Genomic DNA, 25,890 nt, shown 5'->3' with positions numbered 1-25,890 from the left:
AAGAAACTTCCTGTTTACAAAAGAAGTCTCAGGTACACAGATATTCACAAAAAGAGGGGTTTTATTGGAGCAAATTTCTTGATGCTGTGTTACTAGCCTCGCTGTCATTGCATTGGAGTCCCAAGTTTCATGATCAAATAACAGCCCTTTAATAACAGCCTAGCTGACTGTCATAATTCAACACATTTCACAAGTAAAGAATACACACCTCCCTTCAACACCTATCTTACCACATTCACTTCCCACATCGATTTTTACACCTACTGCTGATGTGATTATATTTAATAAGAGGGGTGAGGGGAGGAGTCCCACCAAATGTGTTATAGGAATCTTAATGAAAGAGGATATGAAACCAAATTTGTAAATGTCACACCTTTATGGTTGAGAAATAAAGGTGTGTTACAAGAGGTGCTGGAAGTGATTACCCCCATTGTATACACAGTTCAACATATCAGGCATGTCTGTCATTGTTGCTGCCAGAGGATATGGCATGACTACCAGAATACCAAGAAGGATATTCTCACGTAACTCGTTGATTTTGTTGTACACATTAGCTTTAAGGTGACACCACAGAAAAAAAGTTGAAGAGGTGGTGGTGGTGGTTAAGTCAGGTGACCTTGGAGACCATAATCCTTTGGAAGTGTGTGTCAGAAAAAAATTACACCGGAGCCACACACATTCACTTTCTATACGTGGCAAATTTTCACAGCCTGCTGGTATCAGTGAAGTGTCAGTTCCTCTTGTTTCAACTGATTCACAGATTCGTGAAACAATATCCGGTACACTTCGCTGAAGACAGCAACGCAAAAAAAAAAAAAAAAAAAAAAAAAAAAAAAAAAAAAAAAAAAAAAAAAAAAAAAAAAAAAAAAAAAGAGCTTGACGATGTGCCACTGTGATAAAGCACAGTACATCACAAACAAACAATGGAAAATCCAAGATGGAATGTAACAATATTATGAAAAGGAAAGTTCCCACTCACCATATAATGGAGATGCTGAATCACAGGTAAGCGCAACAAAAAGATTGTCACAAAGACAAAAAGCATTCGGCCAGTAAAGCCTCTGCCAAAAATAGATGACCGACCGAACAGCAAGGCCACGCACACGCACACACACCCAAAGAGAGCGAGAGAGCGAGAGAGAGAGAGAGCGAGAGAGAGATAGAGAGATAGTCTTAGAACTGACTGCATATCAAGCCATTAATAAGATATTTAACAGGATACATTTATACTTACTGCATGTATCCTACAGAAAACTGGGCATTCTTTTCCAGAAATGCTCTAAGAGCATGGATGTGGCCTAACAACCATGCACAATCTTCTCTAGAAAGTGTGCTGCACAGCTGCAAGAGAAAAGAAACATACTATTTCAGTAGTCCCATGTTACCAATGAAAATTAATGAAGTGAAAAGAATGGCACTCACAAACTGCTTTTTATCCATTGTTGTTAGGTGGACTGTTCGGAGATTCCAGATAGGTCTCAACAGTCTACTCATATAAAGATAAAGACCATTATGCTTTGCTGAGAACTGAACACCTCCAACATTTCCATCTTGCACATTTGCAGGCAAGGCTTGTGGACTGAGAAAGCTAGGACCAATATTCTGATCCCTTGCAGGGCCTTGTTGAATTGGTCCACGAATTGGTGTCGACACAAAGCCAGGATTGAAGGCTGAAATAGCAGTGGAAACAATTGACAATATTTGCCTACACACATTCTCAAGCCTTTTACACTCAATGTATTTACATATTGAAACTTCCTGGAAGATTAAAACTGTATGATGAACCAAGGATCAAACTCAAGACCTCTGCCTTTCGTGGGCAAGTGCTCCATCAACTCAGCTACGCAAGCACCATTTTAACCAACCAGGAAGTTCCCTATCAGCACACATTCCACTGCAGAATGAAAATTTCATTCATGTTTACTTACCGATATTTTTTGTATCATTTTGACTATTTTGGTGTTAGGGACCCATACTCCCCAGTGTGAATTACATCACATGTCCCATATATGTTCTAATCACAATTAAGAAGTGTATGTTATCAGACGAATAAATCACTATTAACCAATCTGCATTTATACAATTTGATTTGCTAATTATTCCTCTGACAGCAAAACGTGGCATACAGGTAACTACATATGGTAGTTTTCAGCTTTCACACAAGTAAATGTAGAGATTTTCTGTGCTGTATCGCCAGCCAAATTCTTCAAAAATCATTTTAAGTTAAAATTTCAAACTAGCTGCATGCATAATTTAGCCACAGCTTGGTTGGAAGTGAAACAAGGTTCTTCAAAACACAAAGAACTCACAAGAAGCATATCATTTGGAAAGTAGATGGGACTGATCTCACCTCCCCCGTACTCCATCCAAGAACAGTTCCACAATCCCTGCTGTGGACTTGAAGATTTGAATTGTACTTTTGCCACTGTAAAAATATTTGAAATTTCCACTCGGCAAACAACTCATGAACATGTGAGTTCCCGTACTGGTACTTCATTCCCTCATAAAATAAACACCAGGCTGGGTGGGGAGGGGGGGGGGAGGGGGGAGGGAGCACAAATTGGACCCATTTATCAAATTGAAGACATAAAAAAATTGTAAAAAGTTGAAGTGCAATGGTAAAATGGATAATATTTCACACACTCACAATCACTATTTCAAGTTTCATTGCAAAATATTAGTTTGCATTGTTTTTCATTGTGCACAACTGAATATTAGATGTTTCATTAATAATTCACAATTATTTATGTGAAGATACAATACCTTCATGTGTGGTGTGGCTGGGTGGACTCGCAATTCTAGGACTTGCAGGTGTCAGCACGGTGTCGACGAGCGGGTTTGGTGGTGGTGAGAGTGCACCCGTACCACCACCAGCAGCACTTCCACCACCACCACTTACGCCACCAACACGTGGCTCGCCACCATAAAGAAAAAAGGCACGAGTTGCCCACTCTGCAATTTGAGCATTCTGCGCACTGTCAAGGCACGCTAGCATTAGGCAAGTTGCACAAGCTTGCTCCTCGCGTTGCTCTCTGAAGAAAGTTCTGACTGCACCTGTCTCTGGGCCACGGCCATCTGTTAGGAGCTGGCGCAATACATCAACAGGGCGTAGTTTTGCTAGTATCTCTGCTCCCTGAAATATACAAAACCTTTCGCTTTTGACACTTGAAACCTCTTCTAAAAATTAACGGTAAGCCTATTCACTGCAAAATAATGATGAAACTAAACTGTACCAGAAAATTACACAGCAGCTATTTGGGGGGGGGGGGGGGGGGGGGGGGGGGGGGAGGTGGTATGGAGGATAAGGAAGGAAAATGGGCAAAGACAATACTGAGAAAAAAGATTTGTTTAGAAAATGTAATATTTTAATTTTTCTTTATGTACATTTTACAACCAAGGTTTACTCATTCACTGATTTTGGTTACAGTTATCTTCAGAAATTCACTACAGATAAATGAACTCTTAAATGGGTCTCAGAAGCCACCCTGCTTGCCAGAAAGAACGTCTGGTAGGCAAAGCTGCTGTACTTTTCCGCAATGAGGCATAATCCAACATACTAGAAATAAGCTCAACACACAGCACTGCAATTTCACTACATTGTATCTGTGATTATTGGAGAATCTTGAGGAATGAAGTAACAGGGCATCTCTGTGCACGTGCTTTCCTATGTATGATACAATGTACTGCAATGTTAATAAATACTTGTTGTGTGGCAGGGGGTGGGGGGGAAAAAAAGGAACAAAAAAGGAGAGGAGTGGGGAGGACGGGCAAATGCGTTGGCAGACGGCTGCAAATAAGCAAGGTGGGAGACGAGAATGGGGAGGAGATGATAGGACAGGTGGGGTGGAAATGTTGGGTGGAGGGTGTGGGGATAGTATGTTACCGCAGGTTGAGGTCAGGATAATTACGAGAGCGGACAAAGTGTTATAAGGATAACTCCCGTCCGGACAGTTCAGAAAAACTGGTGGTGGAGATAAGGATCCAGATGGCTCAAATAGTGAAGCAGCCATTGAAATCAAGTGTGTTATGTTCAGCTGCATGTTGTGCCACAGGGTGGTCTACTTTGCTCTTGGCCAGTTTGCTGGTGGTCCTTCATCCTGGTGAACAGCTGGTTGGTAGTCATACCAATATAAAAAGATGTGTAATGATTGCAGCACAGCTGGTAAATGACATGGCTGCTTTCACAGGTGCCCGATCCCTGATGGGGTAGGATAAATCGGTGACAGGACTGGAATAGGAAGTGCTGGGTGGATGGATGGATTGGGCAGGGTTTGCACCTTCGTCTTCCACAGGAATATGATCCTTGTGACAAGGGGTTGGGATCGGGAGTGGCGTAAGGATGGACTAGGATGTTGTGTAGGTTGGGTGGACGACGGAACACCACTTTTGCAGGGGTGGGAACTATCTCTGTTATTATGTCCCTATTTCAGGCCACAATGATAAGTAATCAACTACCCACTCCTACCCAGGTGCAAACCCTGCCTAATCCATCTATCCACCCAGCACTTTCTATTCCAGTCCTACCACAGATTTATCCTAAGCCATCAGGGACCGGGCCACCTGTGAAAGCAGCCATGTCATTTACCAACTGTGCTGCAATCATTGCAGAGCTTTTTATATCGATATGACTACCAAACAACTGTGCACCAAGATGAATGGCCGCAGCCACACTGTAGCCAAGAGCAAAGTAGACCCTGAGGCGCAACATGCAGCTGAACACAACACACTTGATTTCAATGACTGCTTCTACCCGAGCCATCTGGATCCTTCCCGCCACCACCAGCTTTTATGAACTGTGCAGATGGGAGTTATCCTTACAAAACGTTGTCTGCTCTCTTAATTATCCTGACCTCTCATACTATCCCCACACCCTCCACCCAACATTTCCACCCCCCGTCTATCATCCTCCCCATCATCGTCTCCCACCCTGTTTATTTGCAGCCTTCTGCCATCGCATCTACCCGTCTTTCCTCACTCCTCTCCTTTTTTGTTCCTTTTTCCCCCACCGCCCCACAACCTCCTGACGCCACACCTGTTGGCAGTCTAGTCCCTGCGCACTCCACTAGACAGTATTTGTCTCTCCCCCCACTGCACACTACTATCCTTTCCTCTTACTCTTCCCCTTCCCCACCCCCTACATAGTGCTGCTTGCATCTCAAGTGATGCTGCATTCTGGCCCGTGATGCTGGAGTTGGTGGTCATGGTGTGTGTGTGTGTGTGTGTGTGTGTGTGTGTGTGTGCCGCACGTGTACTCACTAAGACAATTGCGGTACTTACAAGTGTGATGAAGTTTGATTCCATACGGAATACAAAAATACAATTTACACACAGAATAAAAAAAAAAATACATAATACAAGGGAACATTCACGTAAGAATAAAATGGAAGACATAAATAATAAATACATTTGCTTATGTTATTGGACAGATAAAAATCTGCTCACCATGTGGCAGCAGAGAACAAACATATAAAAGGTTTCAAGTAAGTGTGCTTTCGAAGCCAGTGGCTCCTCCTCCTCCTCCTCCTCCTCCTGGCTGAAGGGGAAGGAAAAGGGGGTGAAAGAAAATTACTGGAGAGGTTTAGGCAAGGGTTATATTTGGGAAAAGTCGCCCAGAAACCCCAGTCAATGAAGACTTACCGGACAGGATGAGGAGGAAAGAGTCTTACCTTCTCATTCTGGCGAGCGGGGCGGGGGGGAGGAGGGGGGGGGCAGACTTACAAAACTGATTCACTTAATGTGCATGATCGTGCATAACAAATGATCGGGCCAGTCAGTGTAAAGGCTCTTAGTCACTGCATCTTGGGAAGGACGAGAAAAAAAAATCAAACACTGTACTCACATTGGTGTCGAGCAGCCACACAATGACAAGGGTGGGGTTGTAGGTTTAGAGGTGCAGATACAACAGGAAGTAAACTGACGTTGGTATTAAAAAAAGATATGGTAGGTACTATCCCTTTCTCTCTCACATCATTTGCACCTGGACTGCTCCATGCCTCTAAATCTCCAATGTGACCCTCCGATCAGTCCTCGTTGGTGTCCATACCATGCGACTGATTGACGGCGGACAGTAAGAGTACGGTGCTTGGTTTTGGTTCATTTTTCCCTCGCCCTACCCTCCCAGACGTTATATTATGAGATACATTTGGTTATTAAGCACTTTTCTAATCCCACCCATGAGGCAGTGAATTGCAGCCTTCGCACCAAGTAGCCCAACCATTAGTTACGCATGACGAAGTACAGCAAGTAGGTCACTGTGTTTTCTCAGTCTGCTGTTCTTGTTTTTCCAGATATCTCTCTCTCGTTTCTTTCTAATATATATATAAAAAAAATCGCTTCTTAAACAACGCCTACAATATAAGATACAAGCCTTCGCCAAGTTTAAAGAAACTTTAAATTTGGCGAAGGCTTGTATCTTATACTGTAGGTGTTGTTTAAGAAGCAATTTTTCGAAATTCCACTCCCAAGGGGGTGAAACATGGGATGAAAGGCTTTTGGAAAGTATATTGCTATTAAGGGAAATTTGAAGCTAGAACTCCAAAAATTGGTATTTGGTTTCTCAGTCAGAAAATAAAAAACTTGTTTCAGCATTTTTTGAAATTCAACCACTAGGGGGGTAAAATAGAGGGTGCAAGTTTTTTGAAAATAAATAATTACTAAAAATCTACTAAAGCACTTTTAAAGCTACATCAATGACACTTGGTACTTGATTTCTCAGACGGGAGATACGTGTTTCAGTGTTTCTGGAAATTCAACCCCTAAAGGAATGCAACAGAGATGGAAATTAAGAAAATATTTTGTTACATGAAAATTTTAAAACTAAATTTATGAAAATTGCTATGTCACTTCTTGGGTAGATACAAGGAAATCTTTGTTAGATATGACTGTTGGTATGAAATTATCTCCAGAAGAATGCAAAAGGCATGATTAACAAAAACTTTGGACTCCAGCTACCAGAAATATATTTGGTCGAAAGTACATTAAAAAAAGACCATGCCTATATGGCCTTAATTAGCAAGAAAAGCTTAGAACATGCCGCAGTTTGTGAACAACATGAAAAATTGATTAAAAAACATATCTTTGCAAGCCATATACTCCACAGGAATGAAGCAGCAGGCTCTAAGCTAGCATAATTTATTACAGCTTACAAACAGTTACGTCAAAAATTATTTGACATGCAGTTTATATATTGATAACATTTTTATACACAAATTAAAGGAACAAAATCAGATCATAAAACCTGTAATAAATGGACTATCAGATCACGACATGCAGCTCCTTGTTTTAGATGTAAATTCTAGGCAGATTATCGAGACTGCTAAATCTGAGTACAGGAGAGTAGTCAATCAACCAAAAATTGAGTGTTTTAGAAAACTGCTCAAAGATATGAACTGGAAAGATGTTTATAGAGCTCATGACATAAATGAAAAATATAACACTTTTTTGAACAATGTCAGTACCATGTTTGAAAACTGTTTTCCTCTAAAAGTTACTCAAATTAACCAGAAGTCTATAATAAAACCATGGATTACACAAGGAATAAAGATTTCCTGTAAGACAAAAAGGAAAATGTATCGGTCGACCAAGAATGGCTCCAATGCTGATGATTTAGCTAAATACAAGAAATACTGTAAAATATTAAAAAAGTAATTCATACATCTAAAGAAATGAACTATGAGAAGAAGATAACAATGTCAGGGAACAAAATAAAAACAATATGGGATATAGTGAAAGAGCAGACTGGTAGAACCAGAAAGGAACAGGAGCAAATAGCATTAAGGGTAGATGACACATTAGTAACCTGAAAGCTGTTTAGATAGGCAATCTGCATACAGTAAGCTCAAATACTTATAATTTGTTATGCTGCACAACAGAAACCCCAACTATTCTCTTCGTATTGTACAGCAGTCACAGCTTTTGCTTTCTTCGTTACATATCTTCATTAAAAAATTGTCCCACCAGTAATTGATAAAAGAATATAACCATATTATCAGTTCTAACTTAATAAAAATATGATGTGATGATCTGCCAATGACTTTTCCTCACTTTAAATTCCTGACTAAGGCATTTATCGTAACAGAATAGCTTCACTCATACCACTGTCACAATGTTGACTGCCTGCCAGATGTACAATTAATTTTTCAGAAGGTATTCTGCATCGGTCCCAGAAAAGCTCTCATAAGAACATGATTATTCCTCATCGCTTTTAATGAGCACACTCCTTTAAGAAAAAGTTCACTTTTAAAACACGTAACATTCTGCAAATTAAAATCAATTTTTTTACACCATTCCTAAAACGTCGAAGTGGGTTTATGACTTATTTCAGTTTCACATATTTTTTACTTTGTGACAACTGCAGTAAATTGTAATAATTCTTTCCGTTGGCACATACCCAGATCACAGTTTTTTGCTCAAAAACTTTAATTCCCTTGTAGCGATAACAAAACACATGTTTATCAAATCAGAAAAGGATCAACGTGACCTTGGTCAAGTGATTTGATGTCACAGTCAAAGAATATGAATTCCGAGATGAGAAGCATAGCTGTTTGTCATCAAATTTATCACTTTTACTTTTATGGAGTTATGGCCTAAAAATGTAGGAAGTTGACAATTAAGCAACCACAATATATAACACAATACTATCATAAGACTTTCCAACATAGCAACGAAGCACGATTTGGTGCCCTCTTCATTGTGTAGCAAACTAAAAAATCAAAGATGCAGTCCTAAACATTGAGTTAGCTGTTCCTCTGGATCCAAAAGGAAGAACCTTCATAAAACATCCTATGATGTGGAAAATATTCTTTTAAAACATTTTCAAGGAATGAGAAATACCAGTGTTCCTGTAAGCAAAAACATACCGCAAGAGAAGGTACATGTTATCACCCCAAAGATTGTTGTTGAAAATTTCAGTGCATCAAATGGCTTGTCGCATCATTTTAAAAATGTCAATAATTCATTTCACAAAGAGTGGAAAAAGTGTGGCTGTGGACAAAAAAAGTGTAAACTATTGGAAGAACATTACTAAAGGGTGTGGGAGTTGAGGATCCCAATGGAAACACTGTCAACAGTAAAGAATCACTTATTGACTTCAATACATAATGCAGTTAGGTGACATGCCTCTCCCTGTTCCTGGCTGGTGCCCTGAGCAGGTGGCAGCTTCTGCCCTGGCTGTTGAGCTGGTTTCTACATGCTGACTGAAGGGATGTTATCAGCTGGCAGCATTTAGAGACCACAGCCACTGATGTAAGCAGCGCGGTATTTTCATTGGTGTTGTGGAGGCCCGGTGGCCCTCACTGTTTGTGGTACTTGAAGATGGCTGTGTGCGTGGTACAACTTGACTTGCTGCCCTCTGCCAGGAGTCTCACACCGCATGGTGCTGTGACATCAAGTCCCACTATTAACGCAGCAGCAGCAGCAGCAGCATGAGGTGCAAATGGCAGGTTGGTGGGGCTGTAGCACACTCTCCTGTAAACGCCTCAGTGCTAGTGTAAGGCACAGTGCGATTTCGGAACTACGGCTGTGGGTGCCAAGTTGTCTCACTGTCCGATGTAGCTCTGGTGTTGTTGTGGTGCTGCTGGTTTCTGGTCATGAGAAGTGATCCCCTGCCCTGAATTCAGACTTATTTATATGTCACTGGCGTTTCATAAAAACCTGGCACCTAGCTACACTGCCAATAAACACAAGACTTGCCCTAGTGTGGTGACTTCACCTGCTGTGCAGTAGTTTACTGCTGCTCTTCACACATCAGGTGGTTTGAATACCTACGGGGCCAGGTACAGATATTGATGCATTGTCTTATACATGCACAAGTGGTACTTGGTGTCATCCATGTGACAGACCTGAAGATAACACACGAATGGAATGTCAAAACTGGCTGCCTTATAAAACAACTTCAAAATAATGGCTGCTGGTAAGTATTAATAGATTTCCTCTACCAGCCACTGACCCACACTTCTGAGCCCAGGATGGAGCTGCATTCACTTAATTAACTAGGAATTATGTGTAAGTCATCTTGTTCATCCTAAAGTCAGTCACTCATCTTCCGACACCTTCCCTGTGCACCAGCATCATCGGCAAACAACTGCACACTGCTGCTCACCCTGCCTGCTAGATAATTTATGTATACAGACAATAATAGCAGTCCTATGACACTTCCCTGGGTGTGACGAAGAAAGCTGGGATATTTTTAATTCCCCTCTTGTTTTCCCATCTGCCTCCTTAAATTCGTTTTGTTACTTTTCAATACTTACCATTAGCATACGTGAATATAATCTGCATTTTCATAAAAGAGAAAGACTGCCCCTCAGTTTTAAAGCATATAACACCAGATACAATTTTGTGTTTAGTTTTATTTATGTAATTGATTTTCTAATTTATTTTGACTATTCCTAGTTAGTATCTTTTGTTATAGGGCACAATCTGTGATTGTTTCATAACTTAAATTCTATTGTTGACGTATAAACAAATATAAATTCTGTAATAACTGGAAACGTTTAGGAGACTAAACAATAGCAATCTTAAAGGATCTATTTGGCTCTATTCGAGAACATGTTGGCAAAACTAGTCTTCAATTACTTCCAAAGTAATTAAGTTTTCTCCAAAATATTGTTTGCGTATGTATATTTGTTAATTTCATGATTTAAACAAATAATTCGGCTTAACCCTTACAGTTTCCATCTGAGCTCTTTATGTTCATACAAGTGGTTCTCTTATCTCCAAAGGTCTCTTTAATTTTCCTGTAGGCAGTATCTATCTTACCCCTAGTGAGATAAGCCTTACATTTGTCCTCTAGCCATCCCTGCTTAGCCATTTTGCACTTCCTGTCGATCTCATTTTTGAGACGTTTGTATTCCTTTTTGCCTGCTTCACTTACTGCATTTTTATATTTTCTCCTTTCATCAATTAAATTCAATATTTCTACTAGCCCTCGTCTTTTTACCTACTTGATCCTCTGCTGCCTTCACTACTTCATCCCTCAAAGCTACCCATTCTTCTTCAACTGTATTTCTTTCCCCCTTTCCTGTCAATTGTTCCCTTATGTTGACAGATGTGAAAATTACCGAACAATCAGTTTAATAAGCCACAGCTGCAAAATACTAACACGAATTCTTTACAGACGAATGGAAAAACTGGTAGAAGCCGACCTCGGGGAAGATCAGTTTGGATTCCGTAGAAATACTGGAACACGTGAGGCAATACTGACCTTACGACTTATCTTAGAAGAAAGATTAAGGAAAGGCAAACCTACGTTTCTAGCATTTGTAGACTTAGAGAAAGCTTTTGACAATGTTGACTGGCATACTCTCTTTCAAATTCTAAAGGTGGCAGGGGTAAAATACAGGGAGCGAAAGGCTATTTACAATTTGTACAGAAACCAGATGGCAGTTATAAGAGTCGAGGGACATGAAAGGGAAGCAGTGGTTAAGAAGGGAGTAAGACAGGGTTGTAGCCTCTCCCGAATGTTATTCAATCTGTATATTGAGCAAGCAGTAAAGGAAACAAAAGAAAAATTCGGAGTAGGTATTAAAATCCATGGAGAAGAAATAAAAACTTTGAGGTTCGCCGATGACATTGTAATTCTGTCAGAGACAGCAAAGGACTTGGAAGAGCAGTTGAATGGAATGGATGGTGTCTTGAAGGGAGGATATAAGATGAACATCAACAAAAGCAAAACGAGGATAATGGAATGTAGTCGAATTAAGTTGGGTGATCCTGAGGGAATTAGATTAGGAAATGAGACACTTAAAGTAGTAAAGGAGTTTTGCTATTTGGGGAGCAAAATAACTGATGATGGTCGAAGTAGAGAGGATATAAAATGTAGACTGGCAATGGCAAGGAAAGCGTTTCTGAAGAAGAGAAATTTGTTAACATCGAGTATAGATCTAAGTGTCAGGAAGTCATTTCTGGAAGTATTTGTATGGAGTGTAGCCATGTATGGAAGTGAAACATGGACGGTAAATAGTTTGGACAAGAAGAGAATAGAAGCTTTCGAAATGTGGTGCTACAGAAGAATGCTGAAGATTAGATGGGTAGATTACATAACTAATGAGGAAGTATTGAATAGGATTGGGGAGAAGAGAAGTTTGTGGCACAACTTGACCAGAAGAAGGGATCGGTTGTTAGGACATGTTCTGAGGCATCAAGGGATCACCAATTTAGTATTGGAGGGCAGCGTGGAGGGTAAAAATCGTAGGGGGAGACCAAGAGATGAATACACTAAGCAGATTCAGAAGGATGTAGGTTGCAGTAGGTACTGGGAGATGAAGAAGCTTGCACAGGATAGAGTAGCATGGAGAGCTGCATCAAACCAGTCTCAGGACTGAAGACCATAACAACGACAACAACCCTTACAGTAAAAGAAACGGAATTTTTTCGATGTAGTCAGTTAATTTAATGAGTTAAGTTTTAATTGTAATTTCTGTAAATTTAACTTCAAACAATGTGTAGTTTCGGTACCGATTATTTTGATGGTATATAGGGCCTGATTTTTGGTCACGATATAGTCAACCCACGGCAGAGTTCCTGACGAGTGAGCTGTGCTGGTTAGAACAACAACAATGCTTCAAATTAACTATGGAATAAGTGTTAAACAATTAGGCTGTGTGTAAAAACAGTGACAGTGTCTGATCCATACGTATCTGATTACTTCGACACCGAGGACACTCAACGAACAAAGAAATAAAGGCAGGTGGGACCGGCACATGGGGCACTCCTGATGATACCCTAGTCTCTGATGACTCGCCATCAAGGACAGCTTACTGGGTTCTATTAAGAAGTCTTCGAGCCACTCATATGTGCAACCCTACCAGTATCAGTTACACGCAAGAAATTTACTGTTACGCTGAGAACACGTATATTTGCTTTGCAGTGTAACAGCATTGCTCCTGATACCTGACATAATGTACTGCTTGTTTTTTCCCTTTTCAGTTTTAGTACCACCCATTCCTACTAAGTTTTTATAAATTTGCATCACTTATTTTCTGTTTTAAAGTTGATACATGTCAATGTGTTCTATATTATGTAGGTTTCTGGAACCATATGACCCTAAACTATACAGCATTATGAATAGACTGAAACAGTAACGACAGCTGTAAGGAAAACTGTTTATACCGTGGAAATGACAACTGTTTTGCACCTACCTTACTCATCAGATCTGACCCCCTTTCTCAATGACTTTTTCCTGCTCCTAGAAGCATTTTCAAAAGATAGTGGGGCTGATACACAAATTACTAAAGGCACCATATGGCATAATTCAGACTTCACCAACAAATTTCATCAGTGGATGAATCTCTGATATGTGTGTATTAAGTCTGATGAACACACTTATGAAGGTGATACAATTAAATACGTAAGTAAGACACAAAGTGCGTTACTGCAATATTGTCATTACTTCTATGATCATCTTGTGACTGTTGAATATATGAGTCACACAGAACATCAGTATGGTATTTCAATGCCCATAGTCATTCAGTTGAAGCATATTTACAGATTTTTAATCTCCGAATTTAAGTGGTTCTTGTTATACACATTTTAGCTTTGTGCAAAAGTTTATTTAAAACTGCTCTTTGTTGGTGATGGTAGATCTGCGTGCTGCAGCGTTAAGTCGGCGTATGTCAACTTTTTTTCTAAGCTCTTCAGCAATTTCTCAGTCATACGAATAGCTTATAACCTATCAACCAATAAACAATGTTAAGACAGCGTATACTGGAAGCCAATACGAACTTCAGTTAGTTATTTCAAAATCTGTGCTCTAAATCTGGATCTTCTGTTTTACAGACTGTCTTTTCTTTAAGAGCTATCAGGATATATTATTATAGTGTTATGCTTGAATCTTTATTTAAATAACTGATTTCGACAATATGTAGGCCCATTTTATGTTATCTGCATTCATGAAAGTGGTAAAATTACAAAAATATATGGTTTCAGCAATATTCAAGCACACCCTCACACTATTTTTTTTTTCCTTCTTTTATTATGTGAAAATTTTGACCACCACTTACACCTACATTGATACTCCAGAAGCTACTGTACAGTGTGGGACTACACAAAATGTTGTGTCTTTTCTGTTTGTTGTCTTCATTTTATTGCTCATACTGGAGGAAAGGTTGTAGTCCTCAGCATCTGTCATTGCAGTATGTATAATACAGGGTGATTCAAAAAGAATACCACAACTTTAAAAATGTGTATTTAATGAAAGAAACATAATATAACCTTCTGTTATACATCATTATAAAGAGTATTTAAAAAGGTTTTTTTCACTCAAAAACAAGTTCAGAGATGTTCAATATGGCCCCCTCCAGACACTCTAGCAATATCAACCCGATACTCCAACTTGTTCCACACTCTCTGTAGCATATCAGGCATAACAGTTTGGATAGCTGCTGTTATTTCTCGTTTCAAATCATCAATGGTGGCTGGGAGAGGTGGCCGAAACACCATATCCTTAACATACCCCCATAAGAAAAAATTGCAGGGGTAAGATCAGGGCTTCTTGGAGGCCAGTGATGAAGTGCTCTGTCACGGGCTGCCTGGCGGCCGATCCATCGCCTAGGGTAGTTGACGTTCAGGTAGTTACGGACAGATAAGTGCCAATGTGGTGGCGCTCCATCCTGCTGAAATATGAATTGTTGTGCTTCTTGTTCGAGCTGAGGGAACAGCCAATTCTCTAACATCTCCAGATACTGTAGTCCAGTTACAGTAGCACCTTCGAAGAAAAAGGGACCAAAAACTTTATTGGCTGAAATGGCACAGAAAACGTTCACCTTAGGCGAGTCACGTTCATACTGAGTTGTTTCCCGCGGATTCTCAGTGCCCCATGGATGCGTGCTACATTTTCATCACTCGTTCTCGGCCGTCCAGAACTTTTCCCTTCGCACAAACACCCATTCTCTCTAAACTGTTTATACCAACATTTAATACACCACCTATCAGGACGTTTAACACCATACTTCGTTCGAAATGCACGCTGAACAACTGTCGTCGATTCACTTCTGCCGTACTCAATAACACAAAAAGCTTTCTGTTGAGCGGTCGCCATCTTAGCATCAACTGACGCTGACGCCTAGTCAACAGCGCCTCAAGCGAACAAATGTACAACTAAATGAAACTTTATAGCTCCCTTAATTCGCCGACAGATAGTGCTTAGCTCTGCCTTTTGTCGTTGCAGAGTTTAAATTCCTAAAGTTGTGGTATTCTTTAGGAATCACCCTGTATAATTTAAGCCCGTAACACACAGACAATGATGAATGTAGCTACCTCGTGAGGAAGTTGGGACTGTGAGGAGACTACAGAGTATGCCACAAAGCAGCAGGATTTAATTTTTGCTCGGCAGTTCTTATCTGCGACAAAGTATAAGAAAATCAGTTTTACACGACATAACATACCATCATACTGATCATCACTTACCTGAGGTGTCAGTATGACATATTTCTTAGGTGCTTCCATGTGCTGTCGCACCACCAAGGGTGGATCCATGAAGGACCCCAGATCTGGCTGTTGCTGCTGTAACTGTCCATCAGAATTTGCTGAGTCATATTCGGCACCAGGAGTGATAGCAGGCTGCTGATAAAATGATGGTGGTAGATCCAAATAGCGATGACTTGGACGCACCTCTGCCAATGCCCAGGCAACCTTTAAAATAACGTTCTATGTAAATTAATAGACATATAAAATTATTTTAAAATAGACTTGGGACAAAAAGCTGTGTTGCTGTATAATATTACATATTCATATGAATGAAAGCACTAACTCTAAGAACACAGAAAAGCTTACTTGCATGCTGACAAACACTATATTGTCAGTAGCACTAAAAACTTCATCTCAAGGTAAGTATTGGCCAACCATTCTGTAATTTAACGATTTTCTTATCTTAAATTTTCATTGTTGCGCCAACTAATTATTGTAGATTGTAACTACATCCCTGCAATGAAGCACAGTAACTTCTGTATTATAAAGTGTAAAATAGTGTGGCGTTAAAGCTAGGACTGAAGACTCATCAAGTATAGTCAATAACTAAAAACCAAAGCTAAGAAGAGAGGACATAATACAAGTAATTTCTTTTTACTTTTAGTCATTTTGAGAGTTTGCTGATATTTGAGACAGTGTGCAACTCCGTCAGAATTATTCAATTAGCCAGCATTTTGAACACCACTGTCAGCTCATCATAATACTAATGTTCTACCCCTAGTGTTTAATTATTAACTAATTCAAACATCCAAAATTTATTTCTTTTCAGTCAAGGCGAAGCTGCAAGGTCCCTCTTGCCACAACAGGCAACATTGTCAACAGATGAAGGTGAATATAGCAATAGCTGGGAGCTTAAAAAAAATACGCATTTTTCCTCTGATGAAGTATATTGGTTGTGAAACATGGATGGAATATGGACTGTGAAGCGTGAAATGTCTCACCTTGCAATGAATGGGTTATTATAACGCAGCTACAAAAAAATACTGTAGTTAACATTTACAAACCTTTAATGTTACATCAATAACATGCAGAAAACTGATGCTACCTTTCTTATGGTAGGTCATCCAGTAGCCTCCTAGTTACTTGGCATTTAAGCAGGGGGCCTCGAAAAGAAGATTTCATCGTATGATTGTCTCAACTTTATTGAGGACGTAACATTCGTTTTCACCAATTGTTTTAGGTAGTATCTTTCACCACCTCTTCCTTAATCTGTCCATGGCCATGATGACAAATTTGCCTTTAACTTTGATGTACCACTTCATTATCCAAACTGCCAGCTCATGGTTTTCATGATTGGAAGTTTGGTGACATGTAATTTATGAAATGTGTGTGGATTCACCTTACAATAAAAAAGTGCAGTAAAATGATACCATTTGATTTACCTCAGATGAACATGTGCAGCTTTTTTTGAGTCAAATGTAGTATTGTATTGCAGAAAGTAGAATACAAGACGTTATCTTATCTGATTAATGCCACTTTTAGGGCAAAAGATCGCTGTGAGATACCTATTCTTTCTTCTCAAATGATCTTATTTCTAGAGAAAAATAATGTAAGTCAGAATGCCGACTGCAAGAGGGAAAGCCATGTGGCCCAATTGCCTTCACCATTTTTTTTGACACCCAAATCAGTTTAAAACTGTTCACATTACAAGGTATCAGGCATCCAATTATAATTTAAGTGATAAATGCTAAATTTGAACAGAGTTCAATAGAGCACAGATTACAAGACAAAGAATTTCACTAAGCACTGATGTACAGAAAGTATTTCAGATCAAACCCTTTGTTGCTGGAGGAAATTAATCTGTTTTATAGGTATTACACACCATTCTGACATTGCTGGTCATTGGACTCACAGCTCTAACTTCTGAGCTATCCTCAGAAACTCAAATGTCAATATCAATTAAAAAAGTGAAAAAAGATAGTTTTGAAATAATCCATTTGAATAATGTGTCATGAATAGATAGTTAAGGAAATACAAACCCCGTCCAAAGGAATAACAGTCTGCGTCTCTGCTAGGTACTGATGGAAAGGGAAAGCATCACAGCTTAGGCACCATAAGACATCACGATCACCACCGGGACAAGAAACCAGTATGAGTGTACCTGCAATTAATCAAAACACAGTGGTTCTTTTCTTTTGAGCATACAGGAGAGTCACTGTATGGCTACACAAGACGGCTATTGTACTAACATGTGAAAACGAAGTTGTAAGATGCCAGCATTCAACAGAATGTTTTGGCTGAATAACATATTTACATGAGACCAGGGACGGATAAGAATCTTGTGATCTCTCAGGGTTACTTCTCGGTGTTCAGCCGAGATTTTGTTTCCACTGTGCGCACAACATTTTGGCGACCGACCCAGCCATCATCTTCCGGTTCTGTAAGTTCTGCTGCTATGTGTACTCGCTGCCTGGACTTCAAGCACACTATGCTCTATTGTTGGCCATGTGTTGCTGTTTATAGATGATTGTGACTTGAACACTTGAGACCTACTACACCCTTTTATGCTCATTTTAATAAACTGAGTGCAGGACTGCAAATCTTGTTTAAATTTAAACCTCTGTTTCTGTTTATTAGGTTATCCAGCATCTTTATTTCTACAGGCTCCTTAATTACGCTATCCCAGAAACGATATTTGGAACACAATACCGGGGTCTCCTCATACTTCATACTGTGATTATAACTGCGGCAATGTTTGGCAACAGCTGATTTGCTTGTTTGTTTTAATCAGGCATGTCGCTGATGTTCCTGGAATCTATCGTGCCACTTCACTAACCTTAGCTTAACAACGTAACACCTCTGATTGCACCTGATGAGCAGTTGTAAGACATCAGCAAACAGTGGCGGAATCGTGTAGCAGAAGTGAATGAAAAAGACTATAGCTAGAATTCTGAGATGGTAAGAACTCAGCTAGGAGCTTGCGAAAGGTACTTCGAGATAAGAACAATGCTCAATATAACAATTTTTTATACAACAATAACTTTATCTGGGTTCTCTTCTTCAACTCAGAACTAATTTAAGAACTTAAACAACTAATCAATAGAATCACAAATGTAACACATTCAGCTGATCTGCTAATAAGACCAAATTAATTAAATAATTTTTTTTAAGTAAAAATGTTTAATGCCTAGACCGCAATTTTCCTATTATGATTACAGCTCAATAACCAGTTTCAGTTTCTATCTACAGTCGTCTTCAGATTGTTCAAAATAAGAAAAGGCAGCGAATAAGCATTGGAAAGCATCATTAGCTGTAGTCATGCAACAACATGCATTTTTACATACGAAAACAATAACAGTACGTAGTTGAAAATGTCACCGTGAGCAAGCCACATTGCAGACGGTAATTTGGGAGCTTGATGGTCATGTATGAAATTGTCTAGTTGCACGAGTAGAAGTTGCATCAAACTTCATTACTTGTAATAGTGCAACAAGTATTATCGTGAGAGCAGTATATGCAACGGTTCCAGAAACTGTCAGCTGTTCCATAGCTCGGCTTACACATGAATGATCTTGCGTGGCATATCTTTATAAAATATGTACAAATTTGAAGGATAATATGTGAACAATGCACGCCATCAGTCTAACAAGAAATGTCAAAACTTCAATTTGCAGATATTTTACAAAGATGACTACATTATACACCACACAGGATCATTCTTGTGTAAACTGGGCTATGGAACAGCCGACAATTTTTGGAACCATTGCATATATAAGGTACATAAGTGATTCTTGGCTTAACAACGAAGGAGCATCAAGGGGCATAGTGGAAATTGGGAGTCAAACTCATGATCAACTACAACCAGCACTGTGAGACCAACACTAGTTCACAATTTTGTTGGAATCCAGGCAGCGAGTACACGAAACAGCGAAACTTGCAGCACCCAAGGACGACAGTTAGTTCAATACCGGAATTTTTGTGCATAAAACAGAGACAGCAACTCAGCTGAACACCCGAGAGCACACCACTGATAAAAAGCTCGTTCCAACTGAAATATAAAAAAGCTATGACACACATATTAAGGTACAGTATATGTACCAATCTAGTTGTGAATGAAACCTGTACCAAATAATAAAAGAAACTAAGATTAACAATGAATTTTAGAGGAAGTGATCCATGAAGTGTGTGCAGAGCTGATCACAATTCAAAGTTTTAAGCCACAAATGAAGTAAATAAGAGGTCTACAGTGATGTCTGCTATCACTATGTTGCAGCTGGCTTCCACAATATCTCTTTTGCTATTACTATACATTCCTATAATGTAACCTATGACATAATATTGGCTCTCAGTAAAATGTACAAAGCATTATGATTCTTTTTCCTTCCCTCCAAAGTCTGGTACGTACAATATTTATTCAGTATTGTTATCAAATAAAATGTGCATTTCTTTTTTTTTTTTCTTTCGTTTCTGAAGAGCCAGCTCAGGAAACTGGTGAACTATGATATGTAATGGTATAAATAAAGGCAACCTTAAAAAATGTACAGGTGGTTTCTGATTTTTTAGTTCATCACACACAAATCGGTCTTGATCTGACAATTATGTACATGATTTGCACCTCCATTTCGGATGTGCACAATAAATATTTTATGAGCAGGTTACAACAAGGTGGGAATAGTTATGAACCATATGACATAGGTCAATTCTTCTCATTTATTATGTTTTTCTACTCCCAAAAATTACCCTTTCCCATCTAATTTTCAATACATTTATCTGCCGGCATGCAGCTAATACTTAGTTATTTGAGAAGGGTGACCTACACTATTTTGAAGCTAAGCATTCTGACATTTCTGTAAAGTACTTTAAATTACCAAAAACTAATCACAGTATCCTTTGCAATAACTAAACTTCAAGTTTATCTGCAGCCCCATTTTCCACTACAGATTTCGTCAAAACCACTTGTGGTGTCACCGCCAGACACCACACTTGCTAGGTGGTAGCTTTAAATCGGCCGCGGTCCATTAGTACATGTCGGACCCGCGTGTCGCCACTGTCAGTACTTGCAGACCTAGCGCCACCACATGGCAGGTCTAGAAAGACGGACTAGCACTCGCCCCAGTTGTACGACGACTTTGCTAGCGACTACACGTACGAAGCCTTTCTCTCATTTGCCGAGAGACAGTTAGAATAGCCTTCAGCTAAGTCCATGACTACGACCTAGCAAGGCGCCATTAACCCTATCTGGAGAGAGTCTAATTTGTATCGTCCATAGCGATGTACCACAATGATGGATTAAAGATGAGTATTAACTTAGCTGCATACTTTTCTCTATAGCATTCACAAAGTATCCTGTTCCAGACTTCACGCCAGTCGGTGTGAGTTGATGCGTGCCCCTCGGTAACCTCACCCTGTGTCTAGACTGTCTTGTCTAGACACAACACCACTGTTAGATTCTGGGCTTTGATCACATATTTTTGTTACCTTAATGACAAAGTATTGCTTGCTAAACTTACTAATTAATAATTTCAAGTAATTTACTACGATTTGCAATATGGGGCTCATACATCTAAACAAGGGGATTCACACTGCTGAAGAAAATGGTGTCCCTGTATTTTTCTAAATTTCTGACTTTTAACATTTTCTACAAATCAAAATCATATTAGTTCTTTTAGTTCATCAGATATAGTAAAACCCAACCCAGCCGAATTTTCAACACATAATATAATTTTCAACACATAATATAATTTTCAAAATAACAGTTTGTTCTTATGCCTGCGTGTAAGTAGCCAGGCGCCATCCAAAATTGCCAGTCCAATGTTTGAAAGTAAACACATACTATCTACATCAGAAAAGCTTTCACTGTTGATTCACATCACTATAATATCTTCTGTAGGTGAGAATACGTGCTCTGGTCAATGTCAAACACAGGAATTTTAATGTTTAATTACTTTCAAGTGATATCTGTAATCTCAATTAACTGTCTGTTGTAACTGAACTGTGATGCGCTCAAGAAGTGCTGTGAACTATCATTGTCATTGGAAACAAATATTGTTGGACTCAGTAAGTCATGCAAATGAATCAGAGTGTAATTACCTTTAACTGCAAGTGTGCTACGTGAGAACTGCGGCATTCTTGTGTAAACAAGAACACTCTTGTGCCACTATTGAACATTCAAGTTCATCATTGGACACTCAGAACTCAGAATTGTGAGTTATGGTCTGGAAAGTTGGACTAACTGTTGTTCACAGCGAAAAAACTGGTCACTATAATTAATAACTGAACTTTGAAGGGATTAAAATGTGTGTGTTAATGTCATCAGAAATATGGTGTTTTGTACCTCTCTGAGCAAACACTATGCTGCACTCACTTGAACTTTTGGTTTTGAGGTGACTAAGATTGGTGCTACCAAGGACGAGACTACGTAATTCAGGTCAGTACCGTCACAACCTGCTACCTACGCACACTATCTAATGCCTTTTGATTTGGAAAGCAAGTTTCACCCCTGCAAGTTATTTTATTTTTCCTGTGATATCACTAAACCAAGTACAAATGAAACAGGCTTCTTCTGCCAACTGCTTTAGATTCATAAATCCTGCACCTTTATCAATAAAATAATCAAAAACTTTTGGTACCTCACATTTAAACAGCAAATCTAATTAAATAACCTGGTGAACTTTCTTTCGAGACCGTCAATTAATAAAGCTTTTTCGCTTTATTTTTTACACGTGTGGTCGTGCTCACTTCAAGTTTTTCTCTTTTTTTGTAGCTCAGGTAACACAGTAGAGCACTGAACCCTTTAACTAAATTTCTAGTAACAGATCTCCATAAATAAATATTACATATTCATCACATTATTATCTCATTCTTTCTACTGTCTAGGAATACTGTGTCTCTCTACGAGATTTTTATGGTTTTAATCTAATATGCATTATGAATAAAAAAGTACAAAAACATTCGAGAAAGGTTGGTTGTTCGGGAGTTAATGGTATGCACAGCGAGGTCATCAGCTCCTTGATTAAAAGACAGTTCGTCCGGAGTTAGTGACATCACTAGAAACCTGGGAGTATGTAGGACTTGTAAAAACTGATTCACTGAAGTTAAGACTCCTGCCAGAGCTGAGAAAAAATTTACTGAGGCTTAACAGTACACTTGCACAAACCATGAACTACACAACAGAAATGTGACCATCCGCGTGTACTGCAACAGCCTCAGACAGGTGACACCTCGCCACACTACAAGCACAGGTTGCTGAGCTCTCCACAGATGATGTTGCATTATGGACCCAGGCTACTGGTCACCTATCTCGCCATCATGGCTCACTGATAAAGCACAGCTACTCACCTCCATCAGCAAGAGTCTCCTGCTACCACCAATGGTATGGATCCACAGCATGCAAGTGCAGTGGATTATATGAACAGGGAAACTCAGCAGAAGTCAGTGATGATAGCCACTGGCTCTCCAGACTGCAGCCATCGACTATTCGTAACTTAACATGCCACTAAGTTATAATCCGACCACAATACTACCGTACTTGGCCTCAGGTGGCCATTATTGGATACAAACGGTGACTTTACTTGTCAACAAGTGCAGTGGTGGTGACAAAGGAAAACTCACTGTGGATAATTGCAGACAGTTGTGCATATACTATCAACTGGTTAAGCATGTCCTCATGAAATGTTACGATAAAAACTCATGATAAGCTGACCAAAGCCCCCTCGCTCCCAGGTGCAATAACCCAGTTGTTGACTAATACAGTTCTTGGTAGACATAGTGATGACTGCCACCTTATCATTGCCAGTGGTTCTATGAGTGCAACATATGGCTGTGTCACATTAGTGTTGAAAAGGCCTATGGCACAAATTTGAATGTAAATGTGTCATAGTGGACATGACACACCCCACACTCACAGCGAAGTTTTATTTTATCGACTCCTGTTTGAACTCCTTCACTGACGCGTTTGTCACACTATTACTAACCTATCAAGCCAATGATAAGTATGATTTATGGAAACCCCAGCAGTAGAGGGGGGGGGGGGGGGGGGGAGGGGGAGGGGGGGGGGGGGGGAGAGAGAGAGAGAGAGAGAGAGAGAGAGAGAGAGAGAGAGTGTGTGTGTGTGTGTGTGTGTGTGTGTGTGTGTGTGTGTGTGTGTGTGTGTGGCTTACAGGCAGTCAATGCCGAGGTTATCAGTGCTCTTACACATATTAAAAGAAATGAAAATGGGTAAAACGACAAACTGTTGCTACACAGTGAAGAGGAAATCTATAACAACACTTATTCACTCACTCCCACCTCATTCGTGTTAACCCACAAAATCACTATCTCACAGGCCTTAATACAATGGAGAAGGGTGAAAGGTGCTATACATGGGAATAAAACAGAAGTAAAATCACAGAAGAGCTAAAAGAATGTTGTTGTTGTTGTCTTCAGTCCTGAGACTGGCTTGATGCAGCTCTCCATGCTACTCTATCCTGTACAGCTTCTTCTTCTCCCAGTACCTACTGCAACCTACATCCTTCTGTATCTGTTTAGTGTATTCATCTCTTTGTCTCCCTTTGCGATTTTTACCATCCATGCTGCCCTCCAATGCTAAATTTGTGATCCCTTGATGCCTCAGAACATGTCCTACCAACCGGTCCCTTCTTCTTGTCAAGTTGTGCCACAAACTCCTCTTCTCCCCAATTCTATTCAATACCTCCTCATTAGTTATGTGATCTACCCATCTAAACTTCAGCATTCTTCTGTAGCACCACATTTCAAAAGCTTCTATTCTCTTCTTGTTCAAACTATTTATAGTCCATGTTTCACTTCTATACATGGCTACACTCCATATAAATACTTTAAGAAACTACTTCCTGACATGCAACTCTATACTAGATGTTAACAACTTTCTCATTCTTCAGAAATGCTTTCCTTGCCATTGCCAGCCTACATTTTATATCTTCTTTACTTTGACCATCATCAGTTATTTTGCTCCCCAAATAGCAAAACTCCTTTACTACTTTTAAGTGTCTCATTTCCTAATCTAATACCCTCAGCATCACCCGACTTAATTCGACTACATTCCATTATCCTCAATTTGCTTTTGTTGATGTTCATCCTATATCCTCCCTTCAAGACACTATCCATTCCGTTCAACTGCTCTTCCAAGTCCTTTGCTGTCTCTGACAGAATAACAATGTCATCGGCGAACCTCAAAGTTTTTATTTCTTCTCCATGGATTTTAATACCTACTCTGAATTTTTCTTTAGTTTCCTTTACTTCTTGCTCAATATACAGATTGAATAACATCGGGGAGAGGTTACAACCCTGTCTTACCCCTTTCACAACCACTGCTTCCCTTTCATGTCCCTCAACTCTTAATTGCCATCTGGTTTCTGTACAAATTGTAAATAGCCTTTCGCTCCCTGTATTTTATCCCTGCCACCTTTAGAATTTGAAAGAGAGTATTCCAGGCAACATTGTCAAAAGCTTTCTCTAAGTCTACAAATGCTACAAATGTAGGCTTGCCTCTCCTTAATCTTTCTTGTAAGGTAAGTCATAAGGTCAGTATTGCGTCACGCGTTCCAATATTTCTACGGAATCCAAACTGATCTTCACCGAAGTCGGCTTCTACCAGTTTTTCCATTTGTCTGTAAAGAATTCGTGTTAGTATTTTGCAGCTGTGACTTATTAAACTGATAGTTAGGTAATTTTCACATCTGTCAACACCTGCTTTCTTTGGGATTGGAATTATTATATTCTTCTTGAAGTCTGAGGGTATTTCGCCTGTCTCATACATCTTGCTCACCAGATGGTAGAGTTTTGTCAGGACTGGCTCTCCCAAGGCTGTCAGTAGTGCTAATGGAATTTTGTCTACTTCCGGGGCCTTGTTTCGACTGAGGTCTTTCAGTGCTATGTCAAACTCTTCACGCAGTATCGTATCTCCCATTTCATCTTCATCTACATCTTCTTCCATTTCCATAATATTGTTCTCAAGTACATCGGCCTTGTGTAGACCCTCTATATACTCCTTCCACCTTTCTGCTTTCCTTTCTTTGCTTAAAACTGGGTTTCCATCTGAGATCTTGATATTCATGCAAGTGGTTCTCTTTTCTCCAAAGGTCTCTTTAATTTTCCTGTAGGCAGTATCTATCTTACCCCTAGTGAGATAAGCCTCTACATCCTTACATTTGTCCTCTAGCCATCCCTGCTTAGCCATTTTGCACTTCTTGTCAATCTCATTTTTGAGATGCTTGTATTCCTTTCTGCCTGCTTCATTTACTGCATTTTTATATTTTCTCCTTTCGTCAATTAAGTTCAATATTTCTTCTGTTACCCATGGATTTCTACCAGCCCTCGTCTTTTTACCAACTTGATCCTCTGCTGCCTTCACTGCTTCATCCCTCAAAGCTACACATTCTTCTTCTACTGTACTTCTTTCACTCATTTTTGTCAATTTTTCCCTTATGCTCCCCCTGAAACTCTGTACAACCTCCGGTTTAGTCAGTT

The 25,890-nt window shown here is 39.6% G+C and overlaps 1 protein-coding gene across 1 annotated transcript in view; it reads right to left on the bottom strand.

Moving 5' to 3' along the window:
* LOC126187878 (nuclear pore complex protein Nup155) overlaps positions 1-25,890 on the bottom strand; it is a 261,223-nt gene that overhangs the window by 161,642 nt on the left and 73,691 nt on the right. Inside the window, 5 exon segments of the mRNA XM_049929211.1 lie at positions 1,235-1,341; positions 1,423-1,670; positions 2,764-3,133; positions 15,406-15,630; positions 17,445-17,566. Coding sequence (XP_049785168.1) covers positions 1,235-1,341; positions 1,423-1,670; positions 2,764-3,133; positions 15,406-15,630; positions 17,445-17,566 — 1,072 coding nt within the window.

This window comes from Schistocerca cancellata, chromosome 5, assembly GCF_023864275.1.
Source record: "Schistocerca cancellata isolate TAMUIC-IGC-003103 chromosome 5, iqSchCanc2.1, whole genome shotgun sequence".
In the NCBI taxonomy this organism is placed as follows: Eukaryota; Metazoa; Arthropoda; class Insecta; order Orthoptera; family Acrididae; genus Schistocerca; species Schistocerca cancellata.
Note: the sequence above shows the minus strand (reverse complement) of the source record. Positions and strands in the feature narration are given on the sequence as shown.